Genomic DNA, 20,344 nt, shown 5'->3' on the forward strand with positions numbered 1-20,344 from the left:
TAAGCATATTTCTTTGCATAATTTGGCAAAAACGTGTCCTCATTTGCCAGAAACTGATAGGGAGTTTCATGGTCCATGGATGTCCTGTGGTGTAGCCCTTTCCATAAGATGACTGGCAGTGTGCTCCATCATTTCCATGCAACAGTGGGATAGACTGTTGGTGACAACTTTACTGTAACCGAGTGTAGAGGGAGTGGTTCTCAAACTAGTTTTTTATTTCAAGGACCCCCATAACTCAAGAGTGTACAAATGTACACATTTGTACACTCTTACAGACCTGTAAGGGGTCCATTTGGAACCCCCTCGAGGGTCCCTGGACCCTACTTTGAGAACCACTGGCGTAGAGAGAGTGCAATATGTCTGGCACATTTCAAGTGGTAATTTTATAAATTATTATTAGCCGCTGGAACAAAACAAATAAATGGCATTCGGAGTTGTTAATTTTACATTAGGAAAACCGCTGTTAACCTTAAATGTACATGATGATGAAAATGCAGGTATCTATACATTATTGTGTTTTCATAAAACATAATTTTTACACCCGTCTTTGTATTTCTTTGGGAGTACTTAGTTTTCTTAAAAAACAAAAAAAGAAACTTGAGGAAAAATGTCATTTTGTACAAACTTTAGCATTTTGTGCTTTTTGTCAAAATAAAACCGTTATTGGCAGCTAATTACATATATATCTACAAGGGTGACAGTCAATGGTAACTATTTACAGATAGACGTCTTCATGTTAAGTCCATTCCTTTTGCTTGACTGACCGCTCAAACATGATGTGAGGGGGAAACAACTGCATTATGACGACACTATAGCAGAGCCACGGTGACCTGTTCTCCATACGTTGCATGGCCCTCGGATGTCATCGTCACCAGCTCATGAGGTTGAGAGAGAACCACCACAGAGTCTGCAGAACCTGGCCAGAAAAAACAGACACCATGTTCAGAGAGAGAAGAGACGTTACGCTAAAACTAGAGTTTCCCAAACAATGGTGTCGGGAGTCTTTTTCAACAGAATTTCAGAAATGTATAATCCATAAATTAAAAGAAACTTGTAAGAAATAGTGAAATTAGCAGATCTACAGTAGAGTATCTGTGTCATTTTAGAATGTTGCATTGTCTATTCAAAAACAGCAGATATACAAGCTCACAGCGTTGAGCTTATACATTCTTCTATTTTTTTTTTACATGTTTTAAAAATCTGGAAAGAGTGAAAACTACTGATTTAGAAGACATTTGTTGAATCTGCCTCAGGTCTTAATGGGTTCAGTTTGGGTCCCGGCCTCCTGGGAGACAGACACCACATTTCTCTTTTGAGTCTCGAGCTAAAAAGGTTTGCTGCGCTAAACATCAAAGGTGTCTGTGACAGGGGGAAACGACTCGTAACAACCTCACCGAGGTTGAACTACGACAGCGAGGTCCTCCTCTTAGACATCCATTCATTCCTGGCTGGCTGAAGGGAAATGTTAACGGTGTTTGACAGACACTTGTCACATTGCAGGAATGTGTTGCTACAGTTGTCCTTGAGTTTTCTGCAAGCTGGCGGCTGGCTCTGCTGCTTGGATTTAATGAGGAATGCTGACAAGTCATTTTGGGGAATCTGAAGGACAAAATGGAGTAACTTTTCCAAGTAAATGGGCACTACTCCAGCCAACCGTGGTACTTTGCTAGTATTTGCCTTGCATTTTTCACAAGCCTCGTTCAATCTTAACTAGTCAAGACAGGCCAAAACCTACAGTAAAGCCTGAGTTATACTTGGCTGCACGCAGGTGATCTACAAGCTCAACATGTTCTGCTGTGACGAGTTGTGGGCAAAAATGCATTTTCTGCTTTATGTAAAGCACACTGAATTGCTGTTGTGTTATGAAATATGCAATAAAAAATGAATTAAATTGTATTTAAAGCAAAAAGTGGGGTCCAGGGACTCTCTGGGTTCCTTTAGGGGTGCTAAAATGGACCCTTACGACAGTGTACAAATGGACCCAAATGGACCAGTTAGGGTCCTTTGGTTTCATTTGTACACGGTCATAGTTAAGGGGGGTGCTTGAAATGTGCAAGTTCGAGAACCACTGGGTTAAAGACATTAAGTCAAATAGTCATTCCTGCATGTATGACATGACTGTTTAGGTGGGATGCGGTCACTCTAGGTATGATGAGCTGTGACTGTGTAGTTACCATCACCATCCTCCTCTGCCGGTGACGCGTTTGTGTCACATGTGATCCTACGCCTACCTTGAGCTCTCAGCAACGCATGATGAAGGTTCATGGGTTCCACCGACGTCGTCGTCATGGTGACCATGCTGTCACCTGTCTCCCCATCAGCCTCCAGCAAGCTGCTTTGGGTCAGAGCCTCTCCTGTCAATCACACACACACACCGCTTCAATTATGTGCCCATACAACAGCACCCACAGTGACACTTGGGGAACAGGTAGGGGCCGATATAGGGATTTCTAGACCCATTTTAAACAGCCATAGTGGGGACTCAAAATCACCCACACTCCACACAGGTTTAAATTATTATTAACCACCCTACTAAACCCGCATTGCGACATGCTGTGAGCTTGTACATCAGCAATTGTCATTGAATAGATTTGGTGTAGAGCAGGGGTCTTCAACGTTTTTAGGCCAGGGACCCCATAGCTGAGAGAGAGATGAAGCAGGGACCCCCACTAAATATTGTATAAAATTATGTTGCAGATTAAACTTTGTTCATATATTTCATACATACTGTAGTTGGATTCATGCTAATGAGTATTTTCAGATAGTTAACTTTTTAAACTCTCAATATTTAGTCAGCTTGACCGCTCTGTAAGTGGTCTGCTCTTTTTCCTTCTACACCGACTCTCTGAAAATAGCCGATCTACAAGCTCACAACGCCTTGCAGCGCGAGGCGTTGTGAGCTTGTAGATCTGCTATTTTCAGCAAATGGTCCCCAACCACACAAAGATCTGTCGGACCCCCTGTAGTAACTCTGAGGACCACCTCTTGAAGACCCCTGGTGTAGAGGGAAAAAAGGGGGCGGACCAAAGTATAGAGGCCTGGGGGACCCCCGGTCAACTAAGTATAATAATAGGGTTTAAGTGGTTAAATAATAATTGTTGTGTTTGCGAGTCGTGCATTTCCCCGGCGAGCTTGTCTGTTGTACACTTGCGTTTGTGCATCCTCCTGTTATGTTCTGATGAGTGCAACTCAGCAGTTTACTGTACATAAGACTCTGGATTGTATGTCATGCACAGAGATAAACAAGTATAACAAACTTCGCCTTATGTGTCGTTTGCAAAACAATACATGATTTAGTTGACTATGATGGCTGAATTTTCTCTTTGCTTTGCCAGGAGAAGCGTGGAGGTTTGGGGCACATTTAACCCATTAAGACCGGGGACGCACCTGTGGCACCGAGTGCCGCACTATGAGCTTGTAGATCTGCTATTTTTTTTTAATCTTTAAAATCTCTGAATATGTATATTTTTTAAAGCAAAAATATATATGTTTTTACTCAAATCTTTGCTTCTGGGGGTCCCTGGAAAAATATGTTTTGAGATGGGGGTCCGCAGCCAAATACATATCATTTTGGGGGTCCTTGACATGAAAAAGTTTGAGAACCACTGATATTATAGCAACAAGATAAGTGTTTCAAAAAACTGTTAGGATTCAGAAGACATTTGTAGAGTCCCCAGAAGCAAAGATTTGAGTTACAAATGTTCGCTTTAGAATATATATATATTAAGATTTGCACACTTTCACGATTTTTCAAAAATAGCAGATCTACAAGCTCATAGCGTGCTTGTATATCTGCTATTTTTGAATAGCCAAAGAAATTAAAAAAATTACAGATTCTTTCACGGTCAAATGGATTAATAGCTCTAGATTTCACCGGGATCAGCCTGGAAACATGCACAACAGTACTATATTTATTTATTTATTTATTTATATAAAAACATTATGTCCTCAAAAATTCCTCGAATACAATGTAATGCAATTGTATACAATCATGATTCACTGTTGCCTAAATGCTGCACAGATCAGATGATCTTTACAACTAAATCTAACAAGGTTTGTAATAAGACAATATGACAAGGAAACCATGATATACGGTTGGGTTGATGCGCATAGTCTGCTTTACTCAAACAGACCACTTTCTGAATATTTTGAAACGGTTTCAATACCCATTTGCCACACTTTCAATACCAGTCCTGCATTTTATGTCTCTTCTCTTGTCTCTGACCAGTGGTTCTCGCATTCCTCACCTTCACAACTCATATTATTTCTCATCTTTAAAATGCGTGGCGAATAAAAAAGTATTTTCTGATACACGGCACAGAAAGCACTGGAATATTGCCGCAGCTCGGGGGCCGCATTTCATTTGAAATGTTTCACAGAACTAAATCTGCCTGTGGGAACAGGGTGCCATTAGACCTCGTCTGGAGTCTCGGAGCGCCAGAGGAAAGGTCACTCAGGCACCAGGCTCCTCTAGTCTACACGCAAAGAAAAACATTAAGTGGGAGTCTGGCAAAGTGATGAAGAAGCTGTGACCTTTTTCTACACAGCCTGACTAGTGACTACACACAATTTTCTGCCCATGGTGGATTACAGACTACTGGTCTGAGAATGACAAAGCAGTTGCTTGTTATCACAATGTTAGGGTTAGGGTTAACATTTTGTGATCAGTAAAACCTTATTTTTTAGACCTTATTAAGTTGTACTTAATCTGCACCTAAAGGCGTACTATTTTGAAATCAATGCCCCAAATGTGTAATGGCTGTCACGATTATGACATTTTCCTTGATTAATTGTCATACAAATAATTGCGATTAACAATTTAATTGTGTGGCTTTCAGGCCATGTAAACAAAGGTTGCAAAGGGCAATTGTGACAACACACAAAGAAATTATCCAAATATCAATAATCAAAATAAATAATGCATTATGGCCAAAATACGGAAATATTATCTCAATTATTTTTGAAAATGTTTCAAAATGTATGAACCTCTCTGTTCACAGGGGAAACTTGTGAGCAGATCGGGGTGTGTTTGGTATCATTTACATCATGTCCACTCTCGCCAAAGAGACAGTTCTATGGGGACTTGGCTGGCACAATTAAATGTATCGTTCTTAATTGGGACTTCTTGAGGGTGTGTGCGCCAAGTGCACAGTTCTGCCTGTGGTGGGCCTCTGCAGCCAGAAAATCGCTCCCACTGCCCCCATTAAAAAGATCCTATATTCATCAACTCATCCTATTGTTGAAACCAAATCCAATATAGGACAGCATTGTTAATTTAGGCGATACAATAACAATAACAACTAACAAATCATTAGAGGAACATTGGAGCGATACTGGGATTAGAACCAAGAATAAACCTACTGTAGGTCCCATTACCAAAATGATCCACCACAGCTATTAAGAACTTTTTCAAAAGACATAATGCCTGTTCTAAAACTGAACACGAGGAATTTTGTCCAGTGACTGCAAGAAAAATGAATGAGTTCTGTAAAGACAAGCGTAATGAGGGGTATCTTGTTATTGCTCATATACACTTGAGAGAGATTCAAAAAGAATTATGTCTGCTGTGCAGCCAGTCACAGATGTTTTTCCAAACCTGTAGGGCTTGTGCGGAATCTGAGCCAAATATGTGAAAAATTAAAGTGCCATAGAATTCATCATTTAAAGAACTGAACATCATGAACAATTCATGCTGCAGTCTTTGATGTAACAAACCATGAAACAGCATCTGTACTTGGGCTGAGTATAGCTAATGCCCAACACTGCTTTTATTGTGTGTGTGTGTGTGCGTGAGTGCGTGTGTCTGTGCGCAGGCGTACAGGCACCCACACAAGTATATTATACTTGTGAGGACCAAATGTCTCCACAAGTACAGTAGAATTTGATTGATAAATAGACATTGTAAGGAACTTTTCCCTTTTTAGTGAAAGTGTGTGTGTCTGACCTGTTTCTCTGCCCTCACAGATGAGTCCCTCCTCTCCGTGTCTCTTCCTCATGTGGACATTTCTGCTGCCGGACTGAGAGAAAGTCTTCCCACAGATCCCACACTGATGGGGCTTCTCACCTGGTTATTATGGGTCACACACACACACACACACACACACACACACACACGTTTGTATTACTAATTATAACTGTACTTATAAGGACTTGTTTCAATTGACTACATTCCCATTCACCATTACAAATCGTTGCTGTTGGGCAGAAACTGCTCATCTCCATATTTTGTTTTTTTTCGTAAATTAATGCCCTACTTGATCATACTACAGCATCACACAAAAGCATCAAAAGTAGCAGATCTACAAGCTCAAAACATGTCGCTTCGCACAATGTTTTGAGCTTGTCGATTTTTGAATATGAATCTTGAAAAGTAACCGTTTTGGACATACTGCATGAGGTTTTCCACCCGACAGAGACGAGATCTAACATTGAAGTGGTTAAGATCACTTTAGCCCCATTGTAATACTTTGTTTTATGACCCTGTCGCGCACAAATAGCACAGTAGATCTGCTATATTTTAGTTAGTGATGGCATCACTGGGTGGTGGTGAGTGGCATCACTGACATAATTGGATGGTGGCAGAACTACAGACAAGAGTTTCAACTGTACAGTATGTGTGGTTCTGTTATGTGTCTGTATGTGTCTGCAGCTACGAGGATCTCCAAATGGCTGAACAGCGAGAGGCTGCCAGTGAGGAGAACGCAGTGTATTTTTAGAGCAGACGTTCATAGTATTCATTGTTTGGTCCAGGGAATGTTCCTGTAGCTGGTGTTTTTTTTTTGTATGTACTTAATCCATTAAGACAGGGAACGTGTCTATGTCATTTTAGATTTCTTTGGCTATTAAAAAATAGCAGATATACAAGCTCATAGCGAGGCACCGAGGGCCGCGCTATGAGCTTGCAGATCTGCTATTTTTGAAAAGAATTGCAAATCTTTGAAAATATATATATTTTAAAGCCAACATTTGTAACTCAAATCTTTGTTTCTGGGGGTCCCTGGAACTAAATATTTTTTAATATTTCATATTTTTTATATTATTTTCAAAAAACTGTTGAATGAATGGGTTAATACAATAAATCGTGAGTATTCCTTCAACTCCAAAACCTAAAACGTAGCACCCTTGGAGAGTTATGACTAACAACACTGAACCCACATTTCAGGATTCTCGGTTGGCTTTCTTTCCCTGACACATATATCCACTTGTAATCCTGAAATATGAGGTCCTCCAGAGCTCTGCTCCTCAGCCCTCCTCGGCTTATTAAGAAAAGTGTGTCCCACTCACCAGAATGAACGAGCATGTGCTTTCGTAGACTGGAGTATTCTGCAAACGATCGCCCACAACCATCTGCTTCGCACAGAAAAGGTTTCTCTCCTGGAAGTATCCACATACACACAAACATATATGTATATATCGTATCTGTCGGGTGGAAAAATTGCAGATCGACAGCTATGCTATTGTGTGACGCTGTAGTATGATCAAGTAGGGCGTTAATTTACATAAAAAAAAAAAAAAAGACAGCAACGATATACATTTATAGATAGAGTATATACACACCCAGCAGATACATATTACGTTGAAGCAGTTTGACTTATTATCTTACTTTTATTTGCCAGTTATGGCATGGCCTGACAATGTTAGCAACGTTAAGCTTGAGTAAAAGGTCTAAGGTCACCCTACAAAAGGTGCATGTATCAAAAAAAGACCTAAATATCAATCTCATGAACTCGTAAGGTTCAGATAGAGCTTGGTTGGATATAAAACCACCGTGCATTAACAACTGGAAAATAACAGTTGTAGAGATCAAAGAGATGGAAAGAATTACTTTCGTGAAAGCGTGAAGATGGATTTGAAAGAAACTGGGGTAAATGGGTCTCAGAAATATATGAAGTATAAAAGTTAATTTAAGAGTGCTACAGGAGCACTGCCCCCAATTTAATTTGTCCTTATTTTTGCTTTATTCGTTTTTCACTTTTTTTCTTCTATGGACTCAGTGGGGGGTGTTTATGATAACACATTGAATAATTGTCAGATAGTAAAGTCTTGTAAAGTCTTGTATGTCTGTGGCTCTGACCTGTGTGCGTGCGTTTGTGGTTCTTCAGGTTGCCGGCGGTGGTGAACCTCTTTCCGCAGTTCTTCTCTTTGCAGATGAAGGGCTTCTCTCCGTTGTGGGTCCTCATGTGAACCTGCAGCCTCTGCAGCACGTAGAAGCTCTTCCCACAGCCCTCTGCCCCGCACCGGAACGTACGGTCGTTCCTTCAACGCCCCAAAAGCAGACAACAAGCACACGTATAAAACACAGGAGACTTACTCAGGAGTTTATGGATTAAAGCAAAAATAAAATCTCACGACTGAAAACATTTGTATGACCAAGTTCTAAATGTGTGATTTGTGAAAGCACTGTTCCCTAAACAATTAACATAATATGTAAAATGATGATTTAGTAATATTGTTCCTGCTGTTCTACATACTGCCAACCAGGTGAAGAAATCACAGATTGAGGCTTTTATATTAAAATTTCTGAGACTATTAAGATTTTATGGATGATGCTTCTGAACATATTGCTAGTTTAACCACTTCAAATGCTCTAATCTTAAATAACCAAAAATAGCCTATTTACAAGTTCTCAATGCGTCTGTGGTCCGGGCCCTTAGGCTCTAATGTAGCCTGACAGTACATTGCGGGTTCGAGTCCCGTTCCCGACGATCTTTACTGCATGTCTCTCCCCATCTCTCTCTCCCTGTTTCCTGTCTATCTCCACTGTGAACTATCAATTAAAAGGCAGAATGGCCCGAAAAATATCTTTAAAAACAAAAGAAGGCTTCTGTGGAATCCAAATTACTGAGATCAGTCGTTGTGACTGAGAACTTTAATCCATGCAGTTACTCAGAACTTTGCCTTCATAAAAGGCTAATTTACCGCAGCTCACCACACTTATCAGGCAGGCTGACCGCAAATCGCTTTTTTTCCAAAACTGATACAATGAACAAGATCAGAGCTTCCTGCATTGCACAAATTGCATAAGCAGTCTTCTCCTCTCCGCTTTGATGCCGTTTTCTGTTGCCCCGGCCAGCTGCTGCAACCACAAGTAAATCAAAGAATGTGTAAACAGTCTTACTGCCAGCAACCTCCCCAACTTGCCTGCTAATGATTCTGCACAGTCAATTCAATCCACCTTGTTTATGTTTGATACAATTCAATATCGGGAGATTAAATTCAAGTATTATAGTGATGCGCTTTCATTTTCTATTTTTTTAATTGGAGATGTTGCGGTCGATTCAGTAGTCAAAGTAGATACAGCAGCTAGAGAAATGCTATCACACAAGAGAATAAGGCAAACAAAGAGAGTATTCAAGGAGAAATTTTGATTTAACATCTACAATAAAAGAAATCAACCTGGGGTATGCAAGATGAATTTATAAATACATTTTGTTAAATACATTTAATTGTTTTGGTTTGTTTTTTAAGCAATTTCATTATGGTGGGTGATAGCCTTTTTATTTTCATTCGTAATAAACAGTTAAACGCTTTAGGTCATGTCAGTTGACAACGGCAAAGGCATATCTGCCTAAGTCAAAGGGATGACTTTTGTAACTAGCATTAGACATAGGCAATAAGGAAGGATGAATCAGCAATGAAATGACGAAAAAGCACATTTTGCCGAAGTCAAGAGATGACTTAGGCAGATAGTGTTTTTTTCTCCTTTTCCAAAAACCTTAAAATAAGACTTAGGCAATTATGCTATGAGGCTAACAATATGCAGTACCTTTACTGCATAGGGATAAGCGGTAGTAGCTGACTTGGGAAAATGTGTAAAGAAATATTTAAAAAAAAGGTTTGCTCAACTCAAAGCTGCTTATGGGACTACAGCGTGTATGCCCATGACAATCTTGTGACTTCGTTATAAGTCTGCTATGGGCTTCGGTCTTTAGGGCTGGGCGATATGACTTCAAATCAATATCAGGATTATTTCAAACTTTTGCCTCGTTTAAGATTAATGGACGGTCGGCTATTTTCACTTTTTTTCGTACGCCACCATTGTACAACAAAGTATAATATTAAGTGTTTAATAACACTAATCAATTTAGATGATTAAAAAAATATATATATTTTTTTGTGTTGATTCTTTGAAAAGAAAAGCAAAATTTGCAAGATTAAGTCGGTTTGGATATGTCTTGTGTTAAATGCCCAACCCTACCGAAACTAACATTATAATAATAAGCCTGTTATGTTCTCCAGAGAGTCCCTCTTCTTACCTGTGTGTTTTGAGGTGGTATTTGAGGTGAGCGGGCCAGGTGAACGTCCTACAACAACCCTCGAAAGAGCAGCGAAGGATCTGCTTGGAGAGCGGGCGGCTCACCCGAGACAATAGCTCGCGCTGCTTCTCCCCGTCTGGCGTGAAGCTGTGTGTGTGGTCGCCTAGGCAAGCCGGAGGAGAAAGAAGCCGGAGGAGGGAGATTGAGAAGACGAGGATTCCATAGGAGTCTGGAGCCTGGCTGTATAGAACCAATCATCTGGGACAATCTCAAGACCCACTGAAGGGCTATATGGTCTCTGTCAGGCGGAAACCTTGTATCTACATATTTAAATTTTTATGTTTTTTTTTTACGTATATGAATGTCCTATTTTGTCATGCAAGAGTGTTCCAGCAAAAATAGCAGATCTACAAGCTCACAAAGAGTTTGTAAATCGGCTATTTAAAAAAAAAATAAGTGTGTCTGTGTTTTATAAATATTGAACCAATGAAAAGTATTAACAAAAACCTTGTGTTGCAGTCCAGTCTAAATGTAAAATCGCAAAAATAAATGATTATTATAAAAAAAAAACTACATTGAATCCAATTGGAACACAGGTTCTTTTTTCCCCATTTCCTGAAAAGCAACGGTTTTGGCGTACAAGGTTTCCTCCTGACAGGGACGATATAATACATGACGGCTATACTATGCTGAATATGGAATGCAATCACTCTCTCTTTTAAACTGCCAGGGTATTGGAAGGAATTTATCAGCAAGAATCACACCGACGCCGAGTCAGTGGTAACGTCTGTCTGTAACAGACACATTGATGCTGAGGGGCACCTACTGTACAGGACATAATTTAATCATTGGCGGCTGGAGGGGTACTTATACTAGCTCAGGGACTGAACATTTTATTCCACACTGCACTAAGGCACGCCGTGCTGCAGACATTGTACTCCACACTGCACTGAAGGCAGTGCAAAGACCGAAGTACTGAGAGACAATATTTTTTTGTCTGCTGCATTAGCTCAAGGCCTACTACATACTGTATGAGCCAAGACTCTGTGGCGCAGAGTACAGCTTGCTACCTGAAATTCCATCAAGTTGCTTTTCTACAACGGCCTTTAACATTGAGACCTTTAACATGTCTCCTAAATCTCAACAGTTTTCTGAAAAACGTATGTTTCTATATCAGTGGTGCTCAATCTTTTTCATGTCAAGGACCCCCAAAATTATATCTATTTGGCCACGGACCCCCATCAAAATATTTTGTTCCAGGGAAGCCCCCTGAAGCAAAGATTTGAGTTAAAAATGTTCGCTTTAAAAATATATATATTCAAAGATTTGCACACATTTTCACGATTTTTCAAAAATAGCAGATCTACAAGCTTGTGCCGCGCTATGAGCTTGCATATCTGCTATTTTTGAATAGCCCAAAGTGTAAAATAATGCTATTTAGCTCAAATCTAAAAATGACACAGTTCCAGGTCTTAATGGGTTAAAAGCTTTGACAAATTACGTTCTAATTGCACTGTTGACAATGTATCCCCTATAGATAAACTTCAATGGTTATCTGCTTGTACTGATTAAGATAAAAAAGAAGACATTTACTGCTACTGACGCTTGCAGCCCTGGCATCTTGGCTGGCCCTGGCATCCCTGGCAAGCTGTGCCCGCGTGGCAGCGATCAGGCTGTCGTGCGCCAGCTCCTGCACCCGTAGGTACCAGGGAGCGCTGCCATCCATCCCGTAGTCCCCGGACGAGACCCCGTCGTCGTCGTCCTCCCCTGCTCCATCTGCGGAGAAGATCAGCGGCTCTGACGAGGTGCTGATGCCTGAAGATGAAGAGGGAGCGATATAAATAGAAAAAAGTTAGTCAACAACAAATAGTGAGCCGTAATGCGGACGCGCTAATGCTTAAAGGATCAACCCGGGGGTGTGCCAAGTTTAGCCCACTGGCTAGGACTCACGGTATGCTTAAAGGAGTAGTTCACCCAAAAACGACTTCTTTTCTATCAATTGCACACCCCATGAAGCCTTGCATCCATGGATTTATTTTTGCTAATAATTAAATTCCCGTCTCCTACCGGCTAATGTATCCGGTAGGAGACACAAAGTAGATTATTTGTGTCTCCTACCGGATACACACCCGGTCATCAAATTATTGTCTTAGGAATGCCACAAAAAAAAATATCCATGAATTCAAGGCTTCATGGGGTGTGCAATTGATAGAAAATATGTAATTTTTTGGGTGAACTCCTCCTTTAACATTACTGACGACCATTTTACAAAACATACCGTAGATTTGAAGTGCCACTGGATTACCATTCATTTCAGTAGAGTAACATTGTCACCATAGTTTTGCTATTATGCGTGTTATTGTTATCTAAAGACCACAATGACGTACAGCCTCTTCAACTCACTTCAACAGCAGCACGTTGCATACATAGAGAGGGACAGAGACACAGAGAAAGACGCAGTTTATTTCATATCATGTCATGAGACAGTATTATTAGGGCCTGCATACTGGCAAAAAGGTGCACTCTCCTCAGCGCTTACAGCAGAGTACCGCACAATCAGATATATCTCCCCCAAGTGGAATTTCTGCCCCTAATCTTTCTCTTTCCACATTTGAATTCCATGCTATCACGACAACACAATCTGCCCCTCTTTGCATCATTGTGCTCAATCATCCCCAGGGGCCACTTGGGGACTTCCTGGAAGAGTGAGATTCTCTTATCGGCTCTTTCCGGAAGATGGCACTCCCCCCCCCCGCATTCTAATGGGCAAGTTCAACCTACCGCAGATAAGTATCTTCTTGTTAGGTCTGTTCTGTCTTCATTCGACATCTCCTTATCTCCTTCTCCTCCTACGACATACAGTAGGGTTCTCTAGAGGTTCTCCCTCGAACCTGTTACCCCCTACACCTCTGATTACCACTTCATAACCTTCTCCGTCTCTCTCTCGCCAATGTGCCACCTAAACCTAGCCACCCTCAAACTGTTACCACTCGACACAACGTGAGGTCTTTAAACATTTCTCTATTCTTCCATCCTCTCCTCTCTCTTTCGCCAATCTTTCCACTAATCAAGTGCCTAACTCACTCAACGCCAACATATGCCTGTCTTCCTTCTCTCCCCTCTCTCCAGATGAGGTCATAAAACCGGTGACATTTTCAGACCTCATTCCTTTCTGGATCTTCTAGGCCGTTGCCCCCGATCTGCTCCCTTTCATTACCATCATCATCAACACATCAGCAACCTAAGGCTGCATCCCATCTGCATTCAAGTCAGGCAGAGTTACACTGCTCCTCAAGAAACCAACCAACAAAGATGAAAAGGATTATCTCTGTTGTGCCTTCATTCACAGAATCACAATGGATCCATAGACTGGCAGATAGCAATTGCACAGATTATACAAGCATGGGCATTTGCTTTGTGTTTTTAATGTTTGCTTCACCTTTGGCAAGGTTTAGCAGGACATAGGAGGTGCTGTCTGACTGCTGCAGGTCGTGGAGGATCCGCGGAGGGCTGGGTGGGCTCCTCGGGTGGGAGTGGGCTTGGACAACCATGGGGCTTCGCTCTGAAGCACCCCCGAACTCCGATAGGGAAGGAGTGCTCTCGGGCTCATGGCTGAGGCCGCCATCTGGGAAGAAAATCACCAAAAAAATCTGTTTAAGTTTTTAAATGAACTAAGTTGTTACCTTAAGGCAGAATAATTGAGTATGGTTAAAGGCCGCAGAGAGTGGGTAAAAAAAAAAAGGATGTACATTTACACTCCAATTAATTTGAATTAACCTTTCAACTGTGAGTATCGACAGTTTCAGAATGTAAGCAGCTGACGAAATCGCTCTTGGGAGATATGTTGGTCTTTTATTCATTTCTTAAATGTGTCTGGATTGAGGCCAACAAGTAAGTTGACCGTGATTTGACTCCAACCCGAGACTCTTTACTGCATGTCATTAGCCTGGTATCCAGCCTGCTTCGCTACGTTCGGCGGACTTTTTTTTCTCTCTTCCCCTCTCTCTCTCTCTTGACTTTCCTGTCTCTGTTCATTGTCTGAATAAGGCATAAAATACAATTAAAAAAATGTCTTGACTGTGCAATTACCTCGACTGGTACCGCAATTGCAAATCATTTGTAACCCAGCGATACCCCAAGAAATGTTTTCTTCCTGTTTTTATGATTAATCTTTGACTTTTGAAGCTTTATTTGTATAGGTGTAGAGAGACATTAAACTGGGGGACTGTGATGGCTGACTCAGCAGCCAGGGACACTAATACATGCCAGATATGACTGATTCTTTGTGACTGATAAGGAGCAGAAACCTTGTATGGCAGAAACCTTGCATCTCCAAATTTCAAAATTATAATGCCTATAATGACATGCCCAAAATAGGGACAACCAGGTCGAAAGTGGTTACGTCTGTCTGTGGGTTTTATAAATATTTAACCAGTGAAAAGTATTAAAAGCTTGTGACTAATTAATAACTTCGGATCCATTGGAACACAGACCCCCCCCCCGAATTTCCTGATATAAAATACAAGGTTTCAGCCGGACAACAACGAAATACGGTTAGTTCACGAAAACCAAGGAAATACCCATGTATTCTTTTATCTTGTGTTTTTTATTCATCTATATTATTTATATGGTTTTATATTTTTTACGCCTTCTTTTAATCAAACCTATACCTTGCACTGCTCTGTTTTTATTTCCTACATTCTGCTGGAACATCTTAATTTCCCTCTGTGGGATCAATAGGTAATTCTACCCATCACTAACAATATGAAGCATAATAATCTGAATCAAGTTCATTTTGTGTCGAGCACAAACAGTACCCAGTTTGTCCTGGAGCAGAGATCTCTCTCTTGCAGAGTTTCAAGACTCTCCTCAATGCGCTTAAGTTCTGAGGCCTTCTTAAACCTAGGTTTTTGGAATTACATAACAATCCCGAGGTAAGAAATCTGTGTGTGCATGCGGCAATAGATGGAGAGAGAGAGATTCGTCATAACCTTTGAATACACACTATACCTCTGCAAAACGTCCAACTGAAAAGAGTCCATGCAATGACACGGTTAGGCATAACATTAAACTATAACTGTATAACATCTAATTAGGAGTTTGGTCAAAACACATGTACAGCATTGTAGCCGCTGCTGAAAAGTAAAAGCATTTTGGTCTCACTGTTAAAAGTTTTGGATAAAGTCCATGTATATGGCACATGACTGATGAGAGAATGGCCATCACCAGTCCAAATTAAAACATGCCTGGACTAGATCACTAGTTTTACATTATAATTCAAATGCTTTGCCGAGTGCCAATCCGTCTGTATTATACACAAAACCTTTTTGTCTGGTGAAAACCTGAATAGCCTGTAATCAACCACGTGGTAACAGGCAATTCAGCGTCTATAGCCTCTGTGACAATGACTGTAGTTTTCTATGAATAGTTGTGGATTTGGAAACGTATTGTTGTCTCTCCTCAACTGTCTGGCAGTAAATATTCAGGCATGAATTTAGTGTTGACTCAGATTGCTTTCCCACTGCAGGACCTGAACCCAATCATTGCGTATCTACGTCATTACGCCCTCCTATCGGATGGCTTTGGCTGAGCATGGTTATGCCACCGTGCTGACTAGCCACAGTTTGAATCATTCCATGCCAAACTGTGTGCGCATGGAAATGCAATATGAACAGTTATTAACCGTGCTCAGAAACATATTCTGAGTGAATTGAGCCTTTACATTTCATGCTAGGACATAAGAATATCATTTATATGAGACAACAGACAAAATACACACAAAGGCCCTAACCTTTTATGGTCATAATGAATGTTAATCCAAAGACACACAGAGCCCTGTCAAACCCATTAACTTTAAAGCGTTTTAGCGGCGCTAGCCGGATCCTGCTCTATACCTGACTTTGTCCGTGTTCACCGTCAACGTTCTGATTGGTCAGACCCGTCAACGCTCTGATTGGTCAGACCCGTCAACGCTCTGATTGGTCAGACCCGTCAACGCTCTGATTGGTCAGACCCGTCAACGCTCTGATTGGTCAGACCCGTCAACGCTCTGATTGGTCAGACCCGTCAACAAAGTGATTGGTCAAGCTTCACATGACACGTGTGTTTATAAACACATTAAAAAACATATCGGTGACAAAATGATGACAAAAACATATCGATGACAAAATGTATCAAAGGCGCCGCTACCTTCACACAGGGTGTGATTTTTTTTAAATAGCTGACCTACAAGCTCACAACACCTCACGGTGCAACACATTGTGAGCATGTAGATCGGCCATTTTCAAGATCATTTGAACATTTTTGTGGTTAAGTGATAAGTGAAAGTCAATAACCACATGACTTTGCTGCCATAGCGCTAAAGTGTAAGTGCCAACTTTGAGGTTTTTCACCCCATACTTGTGGAATCAACATGAACATGGCTGGTGTGGCCTGGTGGCTCTAAAATGACCACAAACTTGTCAGTAAGTGGCCCGAAAGCTCTAAAATGACCACAGACCTGCCAGTACCAGTGAGCTGAAACAACATCTCTAAATGAGAACAAACCCGTCAGTTCCAGTGGGCCAAAACAAAAGCTCTTTATGACCACAACCCTGTCAGGTCCAGTGGCCTGAATGCTCGGTCCATGGGTATTCTACAGGGGGTCCTCGGAGTCATTGCACGGGGGCTGCCAAGTTATTGTTTGATAGTAACGTTTTCTTTTCCCCAATATTTAAATGTCTGAAAATATCCAACAATATTTTAATGAGATGATAGGGAAGCTGAGAGGGATGGCTTGTTATTCCTGTAAATTGCTTTAAAAATACAGTTAGAATTAGCATTATCATTATCTCCAAGGCTACCTCTGTACTTTTTGTCATCTTTCTGCCATCTTACAGTATACATTTGTATACTGTCAGATATAAGGGGAGACCTTTGAGAACCATTGATCTAAAGGGTCATAAAAGGGTCAGTTCCAGTGGGCTGAAAGCTCTAAACGACCACATACCTGTCAGTTCCAGTGGGCTGCATAGAGAGCTCCCAGTGGCTGTCAGCAGAGGCAAGCAGCAGTGCTTGGACTCCGAGTCCTCCAAACCCTGTGCCAATGGGATGGAGGCGTTCTGTACAAACTGCACCAGCAGCTGATGAGAGAAACAGAGGAACCGATAAGCTATTATAGACGCATGTCATTTTAATGTTCATACTCAAATAGGTGTGCAACAGGTAAGCAGACTTATTGATTTAATTGATTGTAAGACCAAAAAAAATCCATTTATAATAATAGAAATGCAATTCTCGATTATTTGATAAATCAAAAATGTAATCGATAGAATAAATTGCTACGCCATAGACTACAATTTGAGTTAATTACTCAGTTAAGTACAAAACAGGTACTAGGGATTATAGGAGGGCAGGTCACCTCAGGTTTGGAGTCGAGCTCATCGGAAAGCATGGGTCAGACTTCTGAAACCTGCAGGAATGAGATAGGAAAACCATGACGACCACACATTATACACACATATGAGTGGACCGAGGTTCTTCAAACATGACAACAACCAACCAGCAGCACTTACTTACCCCCAAGTTTACCCGTTACTTCTGTTGATCATATATTATTTTTGTTTTCAGTCATCTCTCGCTCAAAACCATCCTACAGCGTCTACAAACGAGAACATATGGGATCAATCAACAAGTCAAAAAGAAAATAAATATAATTTGTCTTACCATTTGTCTACATGGCAAAGTTATTGTATATTATATGCACTACCTTTACAAGCTGGAGACGATGCTAATTTTCTATGCAACTGTGTAAATAAATAAATTACAAAGGTCAATATTCAAAACACTTTGTAGCCTAATATAATAACAATAATAATAATAAACTTTATTTGTATAGCACCTTTCATGACATCAAATACAGCCCAAAGTGCTTTACAATAATAAAAAAAGAGATCAACAAAAGAAATATAACACAAGATTTAAAAAATAAGATCAAAAACATGATCAAGAACAAATTAAAAGGAGGCCAGATACAAATGTAAACAATACAAGAAAATAGCAAGAACAAACCATCACTACAGAACACAGTCTAAACATTGCTGCGAGCTAGCTTAACCTACAGCTGTGCCAATACTAGCCGGCGTGTTTGTTATTGACATTCTATGCTAAGCTAACTCTGCTAAGCGGCTAGCCACTTTAACGTGTCATACTTTGTGTCAAAGACAATCTTTGACGCGGGACACTTTTATTGTTATTACACCAGCACTAGTACTGACCTGTATCACCCATATAAAGGTTAAAATACAGTTGTTTCCCTTGTTGACTGTAACTTATTGACAAACATACGACAGAGAGAAATGTCTACATCTACCAGTGGGCTGCGAGCTTGTTTTCTGTGTTGCCAGATGTTGTGAGAGATTTAAGCAGCCAGGTCTATGAAAACAAGCCAAAAAGAAGCCACATGACCACTTGTCTTTATTGGCTATTTCAAAATAGCTGATCTACATGCTCACAAGATCTGCTATTTTCAAAAAGATCTTGAAAAGAAAAGGTGAAATATTTGGAATGTATTTGAAAGTTAAACCTTTTTTCCAGATGGGGGGGTCTTCAGAGAAATACATTCATTTGGCCATCCTTGACATGCAAATGTTTGAGAACTGGTTTAAACAATAATACCAAATTGGAAGCAAGACCAAATAATTACACTTTATAAACAAGCCCAAAACCTGCAACTACCAATATTTACAAGCAACTTTACAAGCCCAAAGTCGCTTACAATAAGCAGACATGGCAACACTGCGTGTTATACGGAGAGCCGAATGGATCATGAATTGTTCAACTTCCGCGTTTCTTTTATTTTTCATAAATTGCCACAAACCAAATTTCTAAAGCCTGACTGCCATCTCGTGTTGAAATGTGGTAACTGCAGGAGAATAGTAAATCGTGCACCCAGACCATGTAATACTGTCACGATATCGCCGCGGACAGAGAGGTGGATCCAAATGCAGGACGCGACACAGTATAACGTTGAAATAATGTACTTTACTTTAAGTTCAGGGAACAAAACAAGATCACCTCTCACAGGAGGGAAACAGACAGGAACAGAACAACACCGTAACAATGATTATCAACCAGCAAAAGGCCACCGGCTGGAAAGTCTTAAGTAGCCAACATAAGTCATTAGCCCAAGGGCTTGCAGCCGGGCGTGCTGCGGGTCCAAGCTCAGACACACAGGCCAAAATCAGAGTCAGAGAGGAGGAGGGGGGCGGGGCCGAAACCCCGCACCGTGACATAATACTGTACGATAATGTATAATTATTACACTGTAGTAAGGGCGGCATACAGTGGTGGAAATAAAGTACATTTACTTTTACCACGCTGGAGGCGCTTTTTTATTTTACTTGAGTATTTCCATTTACAAATGATCTATACTAGTATACTTCTTTATGAAGTAGCCTAAAGGATTATGAGAAAATGGGCCCCTACCTAGCTGGACAATGACATAGACTTGTAAAAGGCCCTCACCTCAGGCGCACTGACTTGCAGTCAACACCACAATAACTATTTTGAACTCCAAGAGGAATCTACAGCACACATGCACAAGCTCCCCAAGAACACTAACACCATTTTAACACACTGCATCTCAACAGGACTTTAGAGCTTCCAACACATACACACCACGTCATGCAGCACAACATAATTTGCACACCGCAACAATGGAAATAAGCCACTGGCTTGTTTGCGTTTTATATAATGGCTTTTGATAATGGTGTGACAATGTATGTATTTTTTACATAATGTGTATTATCAATACAGAGGTCAAAGTCAAAGACATGCTGTTAAGCACTTTCTTTCTGCATGCCCCTCTAAAAACATGACAGCTTCTTTCTTTTGTGACATCTACAATGTGAATGTGTAGGCTTACTAGGCTATTCCTTCAGTTTTTCAACAGAACCTTTTGGGCTCTGTTATTGACATGAATGACTACACCCTTTGACTAGAAATGCAAAGTTAATAACAGCGACGACAAGTCACACAAAAGTCTGGTTTAGGGGCCTCCTGAGGTCTTGGGCCACTGGGTCTGGGCCTGGTAGGCCTGTGTGGTAATA

At 40.8% G+C, this 20,344-nt stretch overlaps 1 protein-coding gene across 5 annotated transcripts; it reads right to left on the reverse strand.

Annotated features, from left to right (window-relative positions):
- Positions 1-690: 690 nt before the first annotated feature.
- On the reverse strand, positions 691-18,624 carry znf410 (zinc finger protein 410). Of its 5 annotated transcripts, none has more exons than XM_084082851.1 (12): positions 18,512-18,624; positions 17,814-17,895; positions 17,656-17,706; positions 17,245-17,377; positions 13,696-13,881; positions 11,850-12,071; positions 10,257-10,419; positions 8,075-8,256; positions 7,285-7,374; positions 5,945-6,064; positions 2,232-2,354; positions 691-916 (listed from the first exon to the last, which is right to left on the reverse strand). In XM_084082851.1, exons 3-12 carry the CDS (start codon positions 17,686-17,688, stop codon positions 810-812), a joined length of 1,359 nt encoding a protein of 452 aa, XP_083938977.1. In that variant the 5' UTR covers positions 17,689-17,706; positions 17,814-17,895; positions 18,512-18,624; the 3' UTR covers positions 691-809. The 5 variants fall into 5 exon arrangements, with proteins under 5 accessions (XP_083938977.1, XP_083938980.1, XP_083938979.1 ...); XM_084082854.1 differs by having other exon boundaries at positions 691-1,557; XM_084082853.1 differs by having other exon boundaries at positions 18,607-18,622.
- Positions 18,625-20,344: the final 1,720 nt, after the last annotated feature.

This window comes from Gymnoscopelus microlampas (genome assembly GCF_963454915.1).
Source record: "Gymnoscopelus microlampas genome assembly, chromosome: 16".
Lineage (NCBI taxonomy): Eukaryota > Metazoa > Chordata > Actinopteri > Myctophiformes > Myctophidae > Gymnoscopelus > Gymnoscopelus microlampas.